Source organism: Bombus affinis, chromosome 11, assembly GCF_024516045.1.
Source record: "Bombus affinis isolate iyBomAffi1 chromosome 11, iyBomAffi1.2, whole genome shotgun sequence".
In the NCBI taxonomy this organism is placed as follows: Eukaryota; Metazoa; Arthropoda; class Insecta; order Hymenoptera; family Apidae; genus Bombus; species Bombus affinis.
The window spans coordinates 3195931-3215227 of NC_066354.1; the positions used below are offsets into that span (position 1 = coordinate 3195931).

The 19297-nt window shown below is 38.2% G+C and overlaps 1 protein-coding gene across 1 annotated transcript in view; it reads right to left on the reverse strand.

The window, feature by feature from the left end:
* The window catches only part of LOC126922087 (nephrin), a 301878-nt gene extending 282792 nt beyond the window's left edge, over nt 1-19086 (reverse strand). The window contains exon 1 of the mRNA XM_050734307.1: nt 17994-19086. Within this exon, the coding sequence (XP_050590264.1) occupies nt 17994-18117 (124 nt within the window). The 5' untranslated portion in view covers nt 18118-19086. The remainder of the gene's footprint in view (nt 1-17993) is intronic.
* Nucleotides 19087-19297: the final 211 nt, after the last annotated feature.

Consider the following 19297-nt stretch of genomic DNA (forward strand, 5'->3'; position numbering starts at 1 on the left):
TGAGAGTCGCGACGGCGATATCGTCCAGGACGATAAAGGCCCGTGGTGTTCGGTCGAAGAAGAAGGAATTGTTATTCAGGAAATAAAGGAACGAAAATATCCGTAAGAGACTCTCGAACGAGCATCGATATCGTTGAAAACAACATAAAGTATATCCATCTCGTCGAAAGTGACGATCAGAGACGCGTGTATTGCGCCACCGTCTTGACGTAAAACTCGTCGAATGATACGAGAATCGTATTTCCCCGGAAAAATATGTCCGTTTCGAGGTAACGACAGGGGTGAAATAATGCGGCTGTTTCTTAATATTATATAACTTCTGGTTATCCATGCTTTCAATATTTTCCATACGTTGTGTTAAATTCAGAGACTAAGAAAATTCTTTGAAATTCTAAAGCTTTTTTTTATTAATTACCACGACAATTAACAATAGTTCAAGGTTTTGTTTTTAATCCGTTTTGACTATAAGATTCCATTTACAGGCATTAGCTTAATTAGCGTTTATGACTCGTATTAGAAACTTGAGCATTCCAAATGGCATCGTATCGTAAGTATAAATATAAATGTTTTCGCTGCGAGATCTTTTTCGTACGATTAGAAAAGTAAAATTTTTGTATGTGAGTGAATGAAGGTAATATTCACGAAAATGGGTTCGACGTACAGAAGTACCTACCGACAGAAATTGCTATTTATAGTACCGGTGTGCTTTAGTTCTGTCCCTCGATATGGAACGAGGTTATGATTAAGATATAGTTTGCTCTGGCCCTGCCATTAATCGAGAAGCTAAAGACTACTTGGATGAGCGGTTTCCCGGTAAATGGATAGGACACGGAGAATCAATTGCCTGGTTTCCATGATCCCTTGACCAGAATCCACTCGATTATTACTTGTGGACACAGCCACCATCTATTGTTTACGCAATAGCCACTGGTGGTAGCCAGCTACTCCATCAACTTAGCGTAAAAGTGTTGAGGGTAATCCACAGGATGATGGAACTGTTTCGAGACATTATAGCTAATATGCTAAGAAAATATTGCATTACTTTATCTCCATTCCGTATTCACTGTTGTACAGCCAGTAATGACAAAACATGAATCTCAATAATAAAAGCCCTATAACTAGCCACTTTAATAAATCAAGCGTCCATACATCTCATACATAATCAGAGCGTCAATACATTTTTACCACACTTTTTCTCCTTCCTTTGCTCTTACATCCTTCTAACCTTCCAATTCTTCCTCAAATTTCTACTTTCCTTTATTAAGAGGATTTTCTTTTATCACGAACTTCACTTAATATCCAGTCATTTATCTTGAATTTCGACTTCCTCTTTATGTTTCCTCGCAACTTCCAATGAATTATGATGTGACATATATTATGGTATTTTACGCCACAATGTAAAATAAAGGAAAATTAGAAAGGAATTAAAATTAAATTACAAATAATCAGTGAATCGTTATATCACATACTACAATGATGACACATATCACGCTCCTAAAAATAGTGTTTCAAATATAAAATATATAAAATATATAAATATATAAAATAGCCATGTATCATATCGCCATAGTAATAATTTATTGACGTACTTTGCGAGCAATCTTTTTGTTCAAACTGTATCCTTTACATGTGATGATATCAATATACAAATTTAAAGATATATCGAAGATATTTCGATATATTTGTTTAATACTATATATTATTAGAATTACTTATATCTCACGCTGCAGCGTGAATATTTAACACAGAACATTAACTGACGTTCCTCGTTGAAATGTTAATTGACCAAGCACTCTCATGGTATTAAGTTTCCGCAAGAGCATTCGGAAATTCGTGAAACGTTAACGTACGAACCGCAACCAACGCGATTTACCCAGTCAAACATCTTCCGCCTCACGGTTCGAAACACTTCCAATCCATTCAAAGACTTTCAAATTATACTAATAACTTTTGAACGCCTCAATTTCCTCTGCTCCTCGTGTAATCTCCATATTTCCAATAACAGCAAGGTAGCGTTCCCTTTTCCAGCAAGGCTACCGTGACATTTGACGATACTATGTCGCCGGTAACGCATTAAATAACGTAATTTTGGCCATATGTATGCATCGACCGATTTCATGGGCCAGCATCGTTCAATTCATGCCGAAGAATCACGAATGTATACTACCTCTCATAAGTATTTGAACATCGATTTGTAATAACAGTAAGCAAATTTTGCCAAAGTGTACGAATTACATATACTACAAGTCTAATTGCATACATATTAGAAAACATAACAATGACGCATTTAATCATTTATTATATGCATTACAACAATTGACTTGTTATTTAAATACTCTTCTATCAATTTCTACAACTCCTCTTAGTCTGTCGTATAATTAAAAGATTAAGAAATCCACGGATAAATAGTTCAGCAAGTAGCAAAATAACTCTATAAAATTTAACAACAACAAACGTCAATTTCATTATTGCATATTGATTATGAAACATTCATTTAATCAGGATTAATGGTTAAAATGAATTAAAGAATTAAAATTACTGTAATCTAATTCATCCGACATTTTGTAATTAAGATACGCCTTGTCAAAAGTAAGCGAGTGCCTGGATACTTTTGAACGTTAGTGTAGGTGTGCATATATAGGTCGAGTGACTTCGAAGACTAGCTGGAAGAATAGCTTCTGCGGTTTCCGTAACGGCAAAACACAATACCCGATAGAGGGTTTCGCGAAGTACGACACCGTTGTCAGCGGAAGGTGCATTAAACGAGGAAGATCCTCCACGTCGAGGCGAGAAGCGGGCGGCTTGTCGTCGAGCATTCCACCGAGCGATGATATAGGGCGCCTCGTGTACACACGCGTTACGTGTTGAAAGTAGTCGTCGTCATGTAACTAGAGTACGGGAATAATGGATAAGGACGAGGAAATGTATATACGAGCGGAGGAAGATATTTTCAAGTGAGGAAACTAGTGGTTGGAAACTTCTTTGACGTTCCGCCATATTCCAAATGATATATAGAAGCGCAACATGATAAAGAATGATAACCGAGGAAGGGAGGAAATTTGCTACCAAAAATCTCATTCTGAATTATCAATTCGTTTATGTGAAGCAGTTCTGGAACAGGTGTAACTTCATTTTTTGGTTCGACCAGATTTTAAGCAACGTTAAGAGTCTAAGTAAAATAGTATTTTCTCGAGATTCATTTTTCGACTCCTTGCCGTGAAAACCGAGTTATCCTGTTGCTTTCCATTCGATCGTGAATGGTGATCATGTTAAGTAACTTGACTTACACGAAAAGAAACTTGAAATCAAACTGTTTGAATAATTGACCGATCTAAACGTGTTCGACTGACTTAACCAATCTAAACGAAGCATGAATGAACTTTCAACTCAGAGACATCCATCAACGCTGCTTCTCAGTAGCTCAACCTATCAGCTTGCTATAATACCATAACGTAATTTGAAATCAAGCTACTTGAATAGTGGACTAATTTAAACTTGACCAATTAACGTAATCAATCTAAACGAGTCCAGTCGAAACCTTTAGCTCTTTGATATCCAATCAACGATGTTCCTCAATAATTCAATCTACCACCTCACTAGAGTGTGTTAACACTAGAATTACTAAAACCAGTCAAAACGGTTGGTACCAAATTTGTTCTTGTAATTAAGTATTAAGAACATACAAATGTTGTTAATATTATTAATGTTTCCTTGCAATTATACGGAGATATGATCCATATATTTATTCATTTTCTTCATATTACTTCGATTCTAATTAATTATGCACGATATATTTAGATACATGTTAAAGAAACTGCTAGACGCAGTATTAATGCAATTTGAAATCTAGCTACTTAAATAACTGACCAATCTTACCTAGACCAATTAACCCAATTAATCTAAACGAATCCAGTCGAAACCCGAGACACCAACCAACGTCGTTTCTCAACAATTCAATCTGCCATCACACTATATTATCGCCTCTACAAATCCAGAAGTTCAGAAAAGAAAAACTAAAAACAATAACGAAGCGAAGAGGAGAAAACTCCTCTATGTATAGCGTATACAATTATCGAGAATCCCTTAGCGAGATCGAAGCTGGGATTTACCCCCCTTACGAGAGAAATGGACGCTAATTTCTGCAAGCCACGAGATTGGAGCTCGGCCAGGCCTGCTAGGCAGTGTTAAATTAGGAATAGTAATAATGTTGCCTCGCTAATAATTTATACCGGATGCTTTTACATCCGGAATCGGTTAACGGTACCAGCGGCTTTTAGCCAGTCCCTCCTACGCTACTTACGTACCCTCGATCCCCGAAGTAAAAAACGGAGCTTTATGAAAATTGCCGACCGACTGCAAACGCTTAAGTATTCAGCCTCTAGGAAACGGCATTACGCGAACATAACCGCTTCGCCAGATCGCTCCTAACCGCGCGCGAGCGTTCCCGTTGCAATTCTCCCTGAGCGTTCTTCTGCATCAAATATGCTCGACCAATAGCCTCGTGGAACTTCGATCGAGCGTATAATTTTATCGATCTTTCATCTATGATAGATCAATGATCCAACGCGAGGTCCTGTACGTAAATAAATTTTCGCGCTAGCTGATGACGTTTTAATCCATTTATAACGAATGACATATCGGTATGTCAAAAGCTTACTGGCAGTTTTTATAGCTGAAATATCGTCACGACACTTCACTGACAATTGTTATGTGTGATTCTGAATTCGGTTTTTTTTTTATAATATTCCTCGATGAAAAGTAATTTTTCTTTTATTTGAATTTTAAGTCAGATTTATTGTTTAAATTTTTGTATTCTGAAAGTACAACGTTGATGCTGTAGATGCAAAATGGCTACGTACATTATATTACAATCATTTTTCTTGAAAGAGAATAACGAAGTTCGAATGGTTCCAAAAATTCAAAAATAGGTAGCAAAATTATCCTGCAACCACCTTTTTTATTTCTATTGACCATATTGGATACATTGACTGTAATAGATAAATATTCAGTTTTTGTTGAACTGCACCTACATAGCTGCAGCTACATTTGACAGACTAAATGTTTAGACTCGTAACATCGTCTCATTGTGTCCAGTGTTTAAGCCCGGGCAGTGCGCAACTATTGTTTTTGCGAATAGGTTAGCCAACAGTCGCTGCTAACCGAGACTAATTAATATCGAATTGCAAATTTTTCATAATCTCGGCTAACTCGCGAAAATAGATTTATTCAAATAATTTCCCAATTAAACTCGTCACTTGTGGTTCACTGATGTCTACGGCACGAAGCTTACGTGAATCTGCTTACGACACGATAGATTCTCGTTTTAATATATCTAACATTGTGTAGAACTCTCATAATTGATCAGGAAGTAGTAAAAGAAACAAACTATGGAAATAATTATGAAACCGAGAACAAGTAAACTATTGATCCGCAAATAGAACGTTTTACTGTACTTGACAAGCTTGAAGGATCAATTCATATTATGACTTGGTGAATATATCGATTTTGCGGCTTAACACCACCATGTGTTTTCAGGATGCAAGACCAATGGAGTTCGCTTGTATCACAATCGTATATTTCCAAACAAATAGAGAGAAGGAAGTACATTTACTGTTCGACGCATCCGCGACAGATTAAGGTACCCACCGTGACATCTAACTACGAGCTTTATACACCGACGAATTGTGTTCTGTATATGTTTTTGGTTAAGTTTCGTCGCGCGGTATCTCTGTGGTGTGGAAGCGCTCTTAACATTCACTTTGGCCTAGTCCCCTCGGTAAATTGCATGGAGTGCAGCCAAAAGTGGTGTGGATAATTAGTGATACGCATCGTACGCATGCCGCGCTGAAATTTTCTTTAAACGCACTTCGCGAAAATTTCAATTTTATGTGTATTTTACAACCTATTAGGTTGGATGGAAGCTGTTTATTTTTAACAGAAACTTTCCTTATAGTTTAATGAATAACGTAATTTTATGAAATCTTTATTACTTTCTCAAAACATTCCACAAGCTTTCCAATAGGTGTAGAATTTTTCTGATTAATTTCGTTGTCTTTCATGAACATAACACTATAGACTTCGTATTAAATCGAGAAAAATGAAAGATATTAATCGAAAAATTATGGAATATCTACCATATCCCTTGGACTTAGAATTAACACCATCTGGTTACCATCTATTCAAACCGTTGCAAGATCCTCTTAACAAAGAAAAGTAACAGAATTTGGACGTCCTTAACGTCTTGCGAAACCATTTCTCGTTCAAACCACAAAAATTCTACGCAGATCGGAAAACTTATCGAGTTTAATAAAATATAGAAGCGCATAAAATTTATCCCGATAGTTCCTCTAAAATTCAACGTAATCGTGCATATAATTTTTCGAATAACCAAAAGTTCGAAGTATCAAAAGTACTCGTAAAAGGAGAGAGATAAAATACAATTCGTGTTTCGTGAACAGATTTTAGAACGATAAAACGCCGTACCGGTGAGCAATTCGACGACGGGGGATGGATCTGTGAGTCATTCGCACGAAAAATGAGGATTTCCGCAGATCGGTCGCGTCTCTCGCTGACTGGTTACATTTACATAATTCGCCAAGGTGCTTTTGCAGATAAAAAAAAGAAAAAATAAGAAAGGAGAAAGAGAGAAATCGAAGAGAAGGAAGAGAAAAAAGATACTCAATTTTATTTCGTGGAAATTTGACGAGATAAGTGAATGGACTTTACGGAGGTTCACGATGCATTTTATATTCCACACCCTATTACCTTGCGTGGAACGTCCTAGCGTCATTTTACAGCGAAGTAACATTTGCCCCGCGGCGTTTATTAAATTTCTGCGAAATTGTGAAATACGCGTCGGACATAAATATTAAACAATAACCGTGGCTCGTACGTTCTGATTAATATTCTCTAAATCAACGTTGTCATGCTTAAACAGTTTCTCTTCGGCTATTTTTACGCAAAATTAACAGCGATAGGTACGGCAGGGGAAGGGCGAATGAAATTTTAGCCGAGAAGGAATGCGTTATCTACCACGGTAATTCACACAGTGCTCCATTTGCAAAATCTTCCGCAATTAACGTCGCTCGGAGGATCGTGTAAACCTCGCTCGTCCGTAAAACTTATGATCTGGAAGATTTTCCAGAACTGCGCAAGGAATTCGCGGAACATCCCTTCGCGTAATCCCGCACTACAACACTCCTAGTCCATAATTTTCGTTCTATTGAAATCAAACTTTACGTCCAAGTATAGAAATAAAACCACTCCTTTCGAATTGCGAACTTTTAATTGTACAGGGTGTTCCCTATACAACAAGTAGAAGTACAAATAAGTAGAAAATATTTTATGAGTGATTTTTGGCACATCTAAACGATAAAACAAGTTCGTATAAACATATGACTTAAGTGACTTTGTTTTCGAAGTGTAGACACCCGTATAGTACATCTAAACGATAAAACAAGTTCATATAAACATATGACCTAAGTGACTTTGTTTTCGAAGTGTAGACACCCGTATAGTAACTGAGTTTCATCATTTTAAAATTCAATCTTGAACTTTGCATGGAATAATCAAATTTCTTGTATATTATGGGCTGCTATTAATTGTTAATATAATAGTGAAAGAATGAGAAAATATCGCGTACTTTAGTTTCAGTCGGACAAATTTCTTCTCTTCTGATGAGTAGAATGTACTACTTTCTAGAAGAAACTCTACTCTCGTAGGGAATTATGGCCGTTAATTTATTATACTGCTAATAACGAGTTAAATAGTCTGTTTTTAAATATAGAAATCGTCCATTTAAAATCGTCCCCATCCGAATTTGGCAACTTACAAGGGAAATTACTTAGGTCGATCTAAATATCCTTCTCACTCAATTAACCCTACCAAGCCCGTCCTTTAATTGTATTTACAATCAAATTCGTTCTTCCGATAATATTTATCCGGTAATGGTCGTTTAGAAATACCTTTCCTTCTTTTTAATGCTATTCTCACGTATCATGATAAAAGTAATAACGGGGTAATGGATCCAATTATTATCCGAACGCAGATTTTCTCAGATTACGCTTTATCGGTGAACAACACCGCATTTTCTCGCCAATTATCCGCACTCTTCATCGTGCTCGTATCAAACTCTAACCTAAAGTTTGTTCGCGACTCGCGTTTAAGAGCCTCGTAAATTTCTGCTCGCGTCTTATCGAGACCTGTACGTTTTTCACATACATTAGGTGTGCCTCCCTCCACCTAGTTCCAAGTGTATAATAAAAGTCGTCGCGGGTTACCCATTATGTTTCATCAACGTCGAATAGACCTCCACGGTTTGCGTAGCATCAGACAATTCATTGGGAGCTTCGATCCCGAAACTGCACGTTATCGTCGCTAGAGAGCCTCGTAAAAGCGAACACGGAACATTCCGTATACGGTGTAGCGATCGTACTTCAGGACCACGATGGTTCGTTACGTCTCTCCTGCTCTTCCCTTCCTCTTTGTTTATCCCTTTCCTTCGTTTCTATGCTTCCACCTCCGTCTCATGTGGCTCTCATCTTGGTAATTTCGCTACTCCTTCTTTGTTTCTCACCGGTCCTTCATTTCCTTTTTCCCCTATCGTTTTCTTTATCTCCACCCTTTTATCTACCCTTTGAAATTCACCTAATATCGAACAAAGAAAAGCCACGTGTCCATTGTCACGGTGCAAATTAACGTCTCGAGGAGACACAATGGCAGGACGCCGATCATAGCCGCGAGAATTGCCAATGGGGCTTTCCTTTGATCGCGACTTATGCGCCAGATACGCTGAATCGATGCGTAACACGCGGAAACATTGCGTCTGGGGTTGGCTGTCTCCAGGACTTCAGAAACGTTACACTCCGGGCGCGAGATTCGTTCAATCTGTGAGTCCCCACGGAAACTCAGAGGAGAAACTGCCAAACTTTGGCGAAGGGACCTTTCTAAGTTGGTTGGTCTCTAGTAAGTTGGCATTCGTGTTGAAAAGACGTATTTCTACTAGGATGTTTAGCGACTCTAACTCGTGTGGGTCTGTGAAAAGAGGATTGATAAACAGGATGAATCCTAGCGTCGACTATTAGTTTCAGGTACGTCGGTTCAAAGGAATATAGAGTTTGTTTGAAATGTCATTTATCCTTCGAGAACGTAGTAAAATGAGGCAGATATGAAGCAGATATTTGAGGTGTGAAATTTATGCTACTATATTTATGCTACTATAGTAGGATATACTGAAGATAGATTTTATCTCTTACAATTGTAGAACTCGGATCAGGATCATATTGTTATGTGCATAAGAATTTAATATTATGCTACTTAGTAGAGAATATTTTCTTATGAGAAACTGAGATACGTGTATTTATAATCATATTGAAAAGAATACAGAAAATGGAACATCGGAATGATTAAAGAAAACAATTAAACGAATATTGATCGATCGAATAAACTAACTAAAATCCTTCATTGACTTATAAAAAGCCTATAGATGTTCAAGAAAGAAACACGAAGACATAAAAAGCTCGCTCAACATTTTATAGAATCAATAATGGTCGTTTGTTCGAATGAGCTAAAATACAAACTGGATGTCGACATGGCGATAAAAGTCTCGTGTAATCCTATGATCGAGCAATTGCTGCTATTAAATCACAAACGTGGCCAACAATCGCTGCTTTACTTCTCTGTAATTTTCAGCTATAAACATTTCCAATTACCAAACTCCATGAGAACAGAAGCAGAAAAGAAAAATTCTTTCGCGTTAATTATCCTTACAATTAAATCAAATAATTAATGTGCACGGATTTACAAGGACGATTATGGTTTCGTTCGCACGCACGTAACATTCTGGTTGAACTTTATGAAAGGTCGAGATAATTCTTCGCTTTTTGCTCGCGTAAATCGATAACAATGACGGCGGCTGGTCAATTTGAATAATTACGCGCCGGTGCAATCTCACGCGCTCGAACGTGAGCAATTGAACTCCTTTCAGGCGACGCGCGACCCGGGAAACCGATGTTTTCGCTTTACAGCTTTTTCATCGAGCGTGAGCGAGCCTCGACGTCGATTAATTGACCTGCAACTTTTACACACGTGACGAGTCACGCGACTTCGGGTCACTATCGAACCTCTGATACTTTTTAAACGGCTTTTAAACGGTTCACAAAAGTTCTTCTCGTAAAAAGAGTAATTGGTTACTTCTTGCTGAATTTACAGTGTTGAATTCTTCGCACATATTATTAACGTTTATAGCATGCCACTTATGGGCTGGATTTGAGTTGACGTGTAAAAAGAATCTCCATTTTCGTGCGAGAATTTATGTTTGAAGAGGATAAAGGTCAAATAGTGTCAAAATATAGGAGTCTTAACTCACTTTAGCATTATACAAAATATCATAATTCTATCTATCTATATATCTCCTTAACTCTAGAACGCGTACGTCATTCGATATTCCTTTAACAGAAACCCTATTGTTCATAATATTAATTATCTTCTCCAGCCTTTCGTTTCAATGATAATTTTCCTCGAATATTCCGAAATGTAAAATAGGATGCTTAAACAAGAAGGACGGAATATTTCTCCAATGGTTTCCCATATATCGTAGCTCATAAAAATTGTCCTAATTACTCTCGGCCGATATAAACGGGGAAAGGAAGCGAGAAGATAGATGGAACGAGGGCAGCGCGAATCACGAAAATCAATCGTTCTACACGCGCGATATTACGTGAGATATTTGGTAACGAGCGCGGAGATCTCTCCAGCGATTTCGATGGCCTTGTGTAACGAGATTCGGTGAACATCCGTAATTCGGTTATTAGAAGGGCACGCAAAGGAATTTCCAAAACGATGAACATCTACATCGCGCGCGAATTGTCCGAATAATATCGCGAACGTATCCTACGGTGAAACACGCGCGTAAAGGCCGCAATTGGAATTCGTGTTACTCTAATAATGCGATAATAAGATGACTGCGAACGTTTCTACATGTTGGAGATATCCACGTTATGGGGACGAAACGACGACTCGTTGTCGTGCACGACTCTGGCGAAACGCGTCACCGGTAAGTTGCTTTTCGCGACAGAATATCCGGGTAATCGCTGGCTGGCTACGTTTCCCGTCGTTTCTTTGGAGAAACGCGAGAGAAACGCGAGAGAAACGCGGACAGACGTTTTATATTTTATGGAACGTTTCACGTTGCTTGGAAGTTTCTGTTACTCGGCTGCAATACTTCGTCTATGGTGAAGGATTGGTAGGCAACGAAATAAATAAAACGAGAATTACTAGAGTAATTCGATAGTAATATATTTGACAAACGATTTATCCATACAATGATCACTGATTTCGGGAGATCACCTGTCGATGTTAAAATTTTCGAAATATTATTTGTATCTTACTCCCTTATTCTATCTTGTCTCTTATTTCTAAAATTGCTCAATGTATTCCTTGTATTTATCATTCCCTAAATTGACCACTCTGTCCTTTAAACTTCTCTTTCAATTTTGGCTCTCAATGATAGAACACTCGTCTCTTAGAGAAATCCGAATTTTTATTTAACTATTACAATCTAACAGAGAATTTCGAAAAATTCAACATTTGAGCATCTTCAATTATAAAGACTCTTATCAAGTAAATATATACTTCATTGAACAAAATAGTTATACTAGTCTCGTTGTTGTAAAACATTGATTTAATACGACTAAAATTATCAGATAATTCATGAGATTGTGATTCTAGTAGCGAAGATATTGACATTTTTAGTGAAGGGTTAAATCAACCCTACAAAGGAAGTAACTTATTCTTCGACCAATATATTCATTCTTCCGTACTTTATGTACGAACATAAAACAGTTTCACACTCTAAATTGTTTTATTGTATATCATATATTTAATTTATTACATTGATCCGTAGGTAATTAGAATGACTAGAATAAGATGTTACAATATACACTCTAAATTGTTTTATTGTATATCATATATTTAACTTATTATATTGTTCCGTAGGTAATTAAAGTGATTAGAATAAGATGCTACAATATATGTTATAAATCCAATCTAAGATTTCGCGAAACTTAAATATCAAAAATATTCGCTATTTCAGGCTTGGCCCGATCAATGGAGAGTTCGCCACCGATCAAAATTCTATATTTCAAGCACCAAAATCCCAAAGCAAACAGCGAATAGAGCAATCTGCTTTAACTGGTAAATTTGCAGCGCGATTAGCAGAAGAACGCTTTGCTCGAAGTAAGCTCGGCTCAAAATTCCGAGGACAGATTGGTATCTGTTTGCCGTGGGGATGAAACATGAGCGTGAAGAGGGGTGCAACGAAGTGACGCGCGATCTGTCCACATGATGAGTTGCGAGATGTGGGATGATGAACGCGTAAACGATGTCACAACTTTTTGACTTATGATAGAGTCGACAGAAACTGTCCTCCGAACTTTGAGCTGCTTGGTGAAACCGCGCCTCTGACTAAATAACTATTGTGTGGAAATATCGCACGAAAGCGATTGAAACTGGTAAAGTTTTAGGGAGAAGAATAGGATAGAGGTTCAACAGGCTTCGGAGAAAATGAACCTCGTGTCGAGCTCAACGAGCTGATCATAAGAAAATATGAGAAACGTGTTGATAGGTAATTAGGTATGATATGGCACTTCTTAAGGCGTTTCATAGTATAGACAGCTCTTCGTATAGAGTCCAAATTACATCGCAAATACCTCAAACTATAGATACATTGTGAAGATTACAATGTACGTACATATTTATGATGCAGTTTAAATTACAAAATGGATATATTGACATTGACAGCACTAATTAATGATAAAATGTAACAATTCGGCTAATAAAGGTTATGCACTAACATATTTACTGCGTTATATTCAACTTATAATAATTATCGTACTAATTTTTAAAATAATCTAGACTATAGATTAAGAAAGACATGTTCCTCAAATTCTTTCAAAGAAAATTTTGAAAGCTTTGTCATCAATCACCAACGAATTTGATATTTCTCAAATACGAATCTCTCACATTTGAACAAATGAACCATAATGTTTAATTAAGAGATTCTCGCCAAGAATTTACACAGACATAATATCCTAGAAAATCCTCTTTAATCATGCTGTTCACACAAGTGCATCCTGCGAGCCAACCTCTACTATCCTTTCGCCTAAGGCACGAGCTTATTGGGAAGCCCTATCAACGAATCCACTATCCAACACTGAACTGTTTCCCTTTTCTTTGCTTTCTTATTCTTTTTTCTTTCCTTCGTCTCTCCGTTTTAACACGATGTGTTAGGAAATTTCACGACGTAGATATAATACTATACGACTATATAGTGTTCGCTAATGCACTACATCCATGTTATTCCTTCAACAAGCTAAAATGATCATCCCTGAGATATCGCGGCGAATATTGGCGATACACGCTAAGTATAACCATTACTTTCAACAGAGAACATAGTAATACTTGACTCGACCTGCGTCTCGAAGCTTTGCCTTGTGCTTAATCTCCGCTGTTTATGGCTGTGTCTCGTAAATGGCTTGTTCCGTCGCGGAACGCGTAATAAATAGCCGCGTAATCTCGAAACCTTAAAAAGTAATATCCCCACCGGAGGAAGATATCGAGGACCGCTAGCGGTTCCGTTCCATCGATTCCGGCGTCGAAATTCAGGCGACGAATCGACCCGACACATATTTCCGACGCAAGCCTCCAAAACGTACGACGAGCTTGGCTCTGGAAAAACTTTCCCCGACAGACTTAGTTGCATCCAACTTCTATAACTTCATCGCGCGACAAGGGAAACGCAATTCGTACGTATACAACGCCCGCGAAGTTTTGCGACCTGGCAATTTCCACGCGTCTCCATTTTTTGCACCGGCTCCACGGAGCGTTAAATCTTCGCGAGAAACGCGTCCCAGAGCTCTTGCGATTTCCAAGACTAGCAAATTGTTCGTCCCTTTCGGAGACCCTCTGTTGGTCGACATGAACGAAACAAATTGCGACGACAGGATCGAATTCGTGTTCCCATAGATAAATCAGAGTTTGTTTAGTATAGAGTGTTTAGATATTGTGAATTAAATGAAACATAGCGTAACAAAGAGAAAAACGAAAAAGCAACATTTTCTGAGCAATAAGATATGAGCTGTTCAGAAGCCACATCAGCCCTATAAATTGAGAGGTAAATAAAAGTGATGATATTACAAACACTATTTTTCGCATTAGAATTTACCACTATAAGAGCCTCTCTTTTTGGATTTATTTTTTATAATCACAGTTTGGTTTTAATAGAATTTACTAATGTGAATTGACAAACGCCTACCTAAGGGCAATCCTTTCAACACGCATCATTTCCATGATGATATCGGAATATCTCGAAACCATTAAAACGTAAAATCACAGTAACGTAATCTCTGAATTTGGTAATACTTAGCACTATGTTATTTCGTTTCGTATCTCGATGCTATCAATTTTCCATTCAAAACTTAAGAAAAGTTCCGCATAGATGACCGTTGCAAACGGGTGGCATATCTATAGGCGTACCAAACCAGCATCTTCTAAACTTTATTAAAAAAGATAAAACCATACGTACATTAAATAAGAAACATGTTCTTTTCAACATTTTTTATTACTCTATGTTTAACCCAAGTCACAGTTTGGAAACTTTCTATACGTGTATATAGCTTATATATCGTCGAGGTCAAGAAACAAGCTGAATACCAAACTAAGACGAAAGCAATCGTGCGACGTTCGTCTTGTTTCCGGTTAGAAGTCAGCCAGAACCGACGCATGGCTTAATACGACGCTGTGAACCGAGTCAAAGCGGAAAGTTGTCTTTGAGCGGACGCGCGTCCAACTGCGTCCACCACTGGCGTTACGATGAATATGTAACGCGCGGCAGAACTTCCGCTGGATCGTTCGACGCCGATTAAAGTGGAAAACACTGATCGATTCGCGGGATCTTAATTAACCCTGAACGGACGGGTCGGGTCAAAGTGAGTCTGGCTACTTCTTTTGAAGCGACGTTCAGGGAAACTTGTTTACCTTGGACTAGATAGGTTGTTGAACTCGCCGGGGGAATAATTTAAGCGAAGAATATACATAAAAACTTTTCGAGGTCTGCGATTATTAAAAACTCAGGGAGTGAATTTAAAAAAAGAGGAAAAGGAAATAGTAAAGGTAAGTGCATGAATCAATGAAAATTCAGGTAATAGCCAAAGGTCAGCGATGCAGTTAAAAGACAAATCGAATGTTTTAAACTTTAAACTACCGAGATTAAGAGTTGTATAGCTAAAATATTACTGTTACTTTGTTCACTGCAGCTTTGTTTTATATAACAATAGAACGGAACTTCGTTTATATGAATCCCATTTATTCCGAACGAAATTTTGGTTGTTACCGGATTAAATGAAATTCTACTGGTCCACCTACAATCCAGTTACCTAACTGTAAACGTAAATTCCTACTATATGAACAAAAAATTCATAGGTATTGGAAAATATCAATTGACTCTACTTATACGAACTCCAATTATACGTACGTGTAAACTATTTATTTCCCGACAAGTTCATATAAAACGAAGTTATATTATCTTTTATATCTTATATAGTCTATCATTTATTATTTAATATGTAATAAGGATCAAGTCCTGAAACAGCAAAAAAGCACTGTGACGGATCGTGTTACGGTTCTAGTATATATCTGAACCCGCAATAAACATTCGATGGACCGTTTCATTTACTTGCTGTTGAATTTTGACGAGCATCTCATTAATTGCTCTGTCGTGCTAGAAGAACGAAAGGTTAACAAAACGGACCAGTTATATGCGATCGGATTATACAGCGAAAGTATATTACTGCACCACGATAGTCGATTCCAAGCATCTTATAGATGAGTTAATGCGAGCCTGAAGTTTACTTGGCAATTTTCTTGGCATTTTATCACACGGGCTTGTGTATCAAAGTGCGAGAAGTTTCACGTATCGAACGAACGCCGAAATTTTGTAGGGAATTGGGTTGTCGCGATCCCATTACCTCTAGGGTGAACCCCACTCTATGCAAAATCGGAGCTGCAGAGAATGGTCTTTTCTTTCGACGAGCAATTTCAAATAACGACGTTACCCTGGCGTCTCACCTACCAAATGAAGTCCGATGCGACAACGACGAGATTATCGGACGATGCTGCCGGAATATCAAGTAAGAAGCAACAATCGAATTCATCCTTTGGAAGATTTCCCGCAGATACATCCCTACCCCTCGACAGGAAATAATGCTTTCTTTTGGAACGACAATCTTTTGGAAAAGAACGCGGCTTCCCTTTTGATTTGTTTATGTCAAAATATTCGAATCTTACAAATATACGTTAATGGACAACAGTATGGACACAGACTAGCTTCTTTTTTGTAAAACACTGTGTATCTTTATTTAATTCTTCTCAAGAACATCATTTTTGAGCGTTAAAAGTAAATGGTTATGACATAGATCTCGGTTTCTGAAACGAGCACGCGTCATTCCGAATAATTGTTATGAGCAGGTGGAATTCTTCTAAATTAAGAATATATCTTATATATAGTCGTATATCCTACATCTTTTCTTTACCTATCAATAGATGAAGTTCTGTATCTTAACTCATTATTACTATTATTGTTAATGATTATTATAAACGTTATTATTATTAACCTATAAAATTCTAGAATAGACTCCTGCATCAAATTTGAAATAATTGAAATCTTATATGCTGCTAAGAACAGTCCATTGTATATCTCGTATTATTTAGCTTCATCGTGAAGCTGCTTAACGATGATGAATTTTTATGTTATATTTAAGCTTCAAACTGGAAAGCGATATTTTACAAGTAAATTAGATAAAGTATCGTAAATTTATACAGGATTTACATGAAAATCTGGTCTGTGCCAATACTTCCCTTCATCGCTGTATATATTTAATTCCATTAATTTAATTGATGTATTAATTTAATGTATTTAATTTAATATATTTAATTCAATGTATTTAATGATGGCTTTTTGGTTTTATCGCGCTAAGAGTTTAATGATCGAACTATTGGACGCTTCGCGTGAGGTAGAGAGTATGGTGGATCTCGAAGTACTTGTATCGAGAAGTTACTCGAGCGGAGAAGGAAGATAACCTATAGCATTAAGGACATAGACCATTACGTTCGAGACAGAAGGCAATGCGAGTATGAAACATGAGTATTTATGCCTCAAGCGATACAGCACGCGTTCTGAGTTGTTCGAATACACAAAACGTCGGTAAAAATGGCTTTGATATTTTGTGAAGTTACGATATTCACGAAATAAGTTCGAATCAATCATTCCGCTGAAAAACGCGCAAATTTGTTTCCACGTTTGTGAGGGACGTTCAATGTATCTTCTTCCTATCTTAATATAAAAGTGGCATCTATAAATTGCATATCGATACACTTTTCACACAACCTGCATAAGGCATATATTTGTTATTCATTATGCGAAATTTTCCTTCTCAATTTTCCTTTTGAAGTTCTATCATTTATTCAGATATCTGGTAAATCACATAATGGAATGTTCCCTTATAAAAGGACATCTGCTTAAACGTAGGTAAGTACATACTACATTTGAAATTCAAGGATAAACAAACATCAGCCACTCAAAAGCCAAACTGATCAACACTCCGCACTTCTTATTAATTTCCCAATTTCCTTAAATAAGTAGATAATTCATATCCAATTTTCAAAAACAAACGGCATACTCCCATAAGATTTATTCGTCGCATGAGGATAACATAAATCGTAAGGTAAATTAAAAAAAAACAGTGTTTGTAACGATCATCACTTTTTCGTACTTTCTGTTTACGAAGTTGATCAATGTAACTTTTGAGTAGCTCACATATACAAACACGATTTTCGTATTCCGAGAGCGATTAGTAAACATCGACTTGTCCCGGGAATGCGTCGCAATTCACGAACGAAACATAACATTCAATATCGAGATATTTATGTATTGTACTCACTGTCCTTCACACAAAAGGCGCCGATAATCCAGAGTGGGAAGAGTGGCACGATGAACACGTTCCAGTGTCTTGCGTTCGTGTTGCACCGTAGACTCCTCCCGACGTGCAGCCTAAGGTAAATCATGATCGTTCCACGTGAACTCTCCGCGGCTCGATCATAGCAACCGATTGTCAAGCATCATCATCCACCAATTCCACCGACACTGTACGTTTCTTCGAATTAATCGAGATCGAAGGATCTCTGCCTTGACTTGCCTTCACGGGAACTGTCTTCCTGTATCCTCGTCCTGCGTGTCTTTCACGCACTGTTCCCACATCTTCTTCAGTGTAACATGGAGTAACAATTAACCGACACGACGATCGAAATTAATCGACACTAACAATAGATCGCAATCGAACACGAAAACGCGACGCAGAATAGCAAAGAAGCACACTAGAAAAATCACTTTAAACTTCGTCAGATGCAACTATGTAGAGGTTTCGTGACGGGTTAGGAAGCCACGCAAGCGGTTAGAACACGCGTGATCATTGTCGAAACGATAGTAACATCACTCACGGTGCAACGATCGCACGCGATTGTTCGACACGTTTCTCTCGCGGTCTTTCTCTCGATTTCATATCACACTACTTTATAACTTCTTTAACATTAATTAACTTCCGACTTTCAACTTTTCCGCGCGAATTATTCCGTTTACGTTATTATACATAGATGTACGCGACACGTTCCCGATGAAAATTCACGTTCGATAAATATGATTTTGACTGTCAACCGGGAACGATGTAATGCGCGCCACTCGCACTTGGCGAGATTTCGCTGTTCCACACTGTATCAGCAACACCGGGCCGTGCGGTGCACACCGCTACGCTAAGCTGCCACGGCCGACGTTAGCGTCGCCACTGTCGCTCTGCCTGCCACCACTACTCCAGCTTCCCCTTCCACAGCCACTCGCGCCCCACTTCTGCGCGCTACCCCTACCATAGAACCAGCCAACTCGCTATGACACTAGTACCACCACCACGACAGCGAAGCCAGCTGCCGACGTCGACGTCGTGGATCGTCGCCGTTGCTGCCGTCGTCTACGTCGTCCTCCTGCTCCGCGACGTCGTTGCCACAGTCGTCGTACTACGTCGATCGAAAAGAGCCTGCGTTGTACGCGCTCGCGCACATGCTTTACCTCGCATGCGTATTGAACGCACGGTTTCTCTCACTTTCTCCGTTGCATAGTTTCGTTGATAGGGTTGTCTCATTCGCACTCTCCGCTCGTCTTTCGCTCTTTCGTTTGCTTCTCTCGTCTCTACTCGCG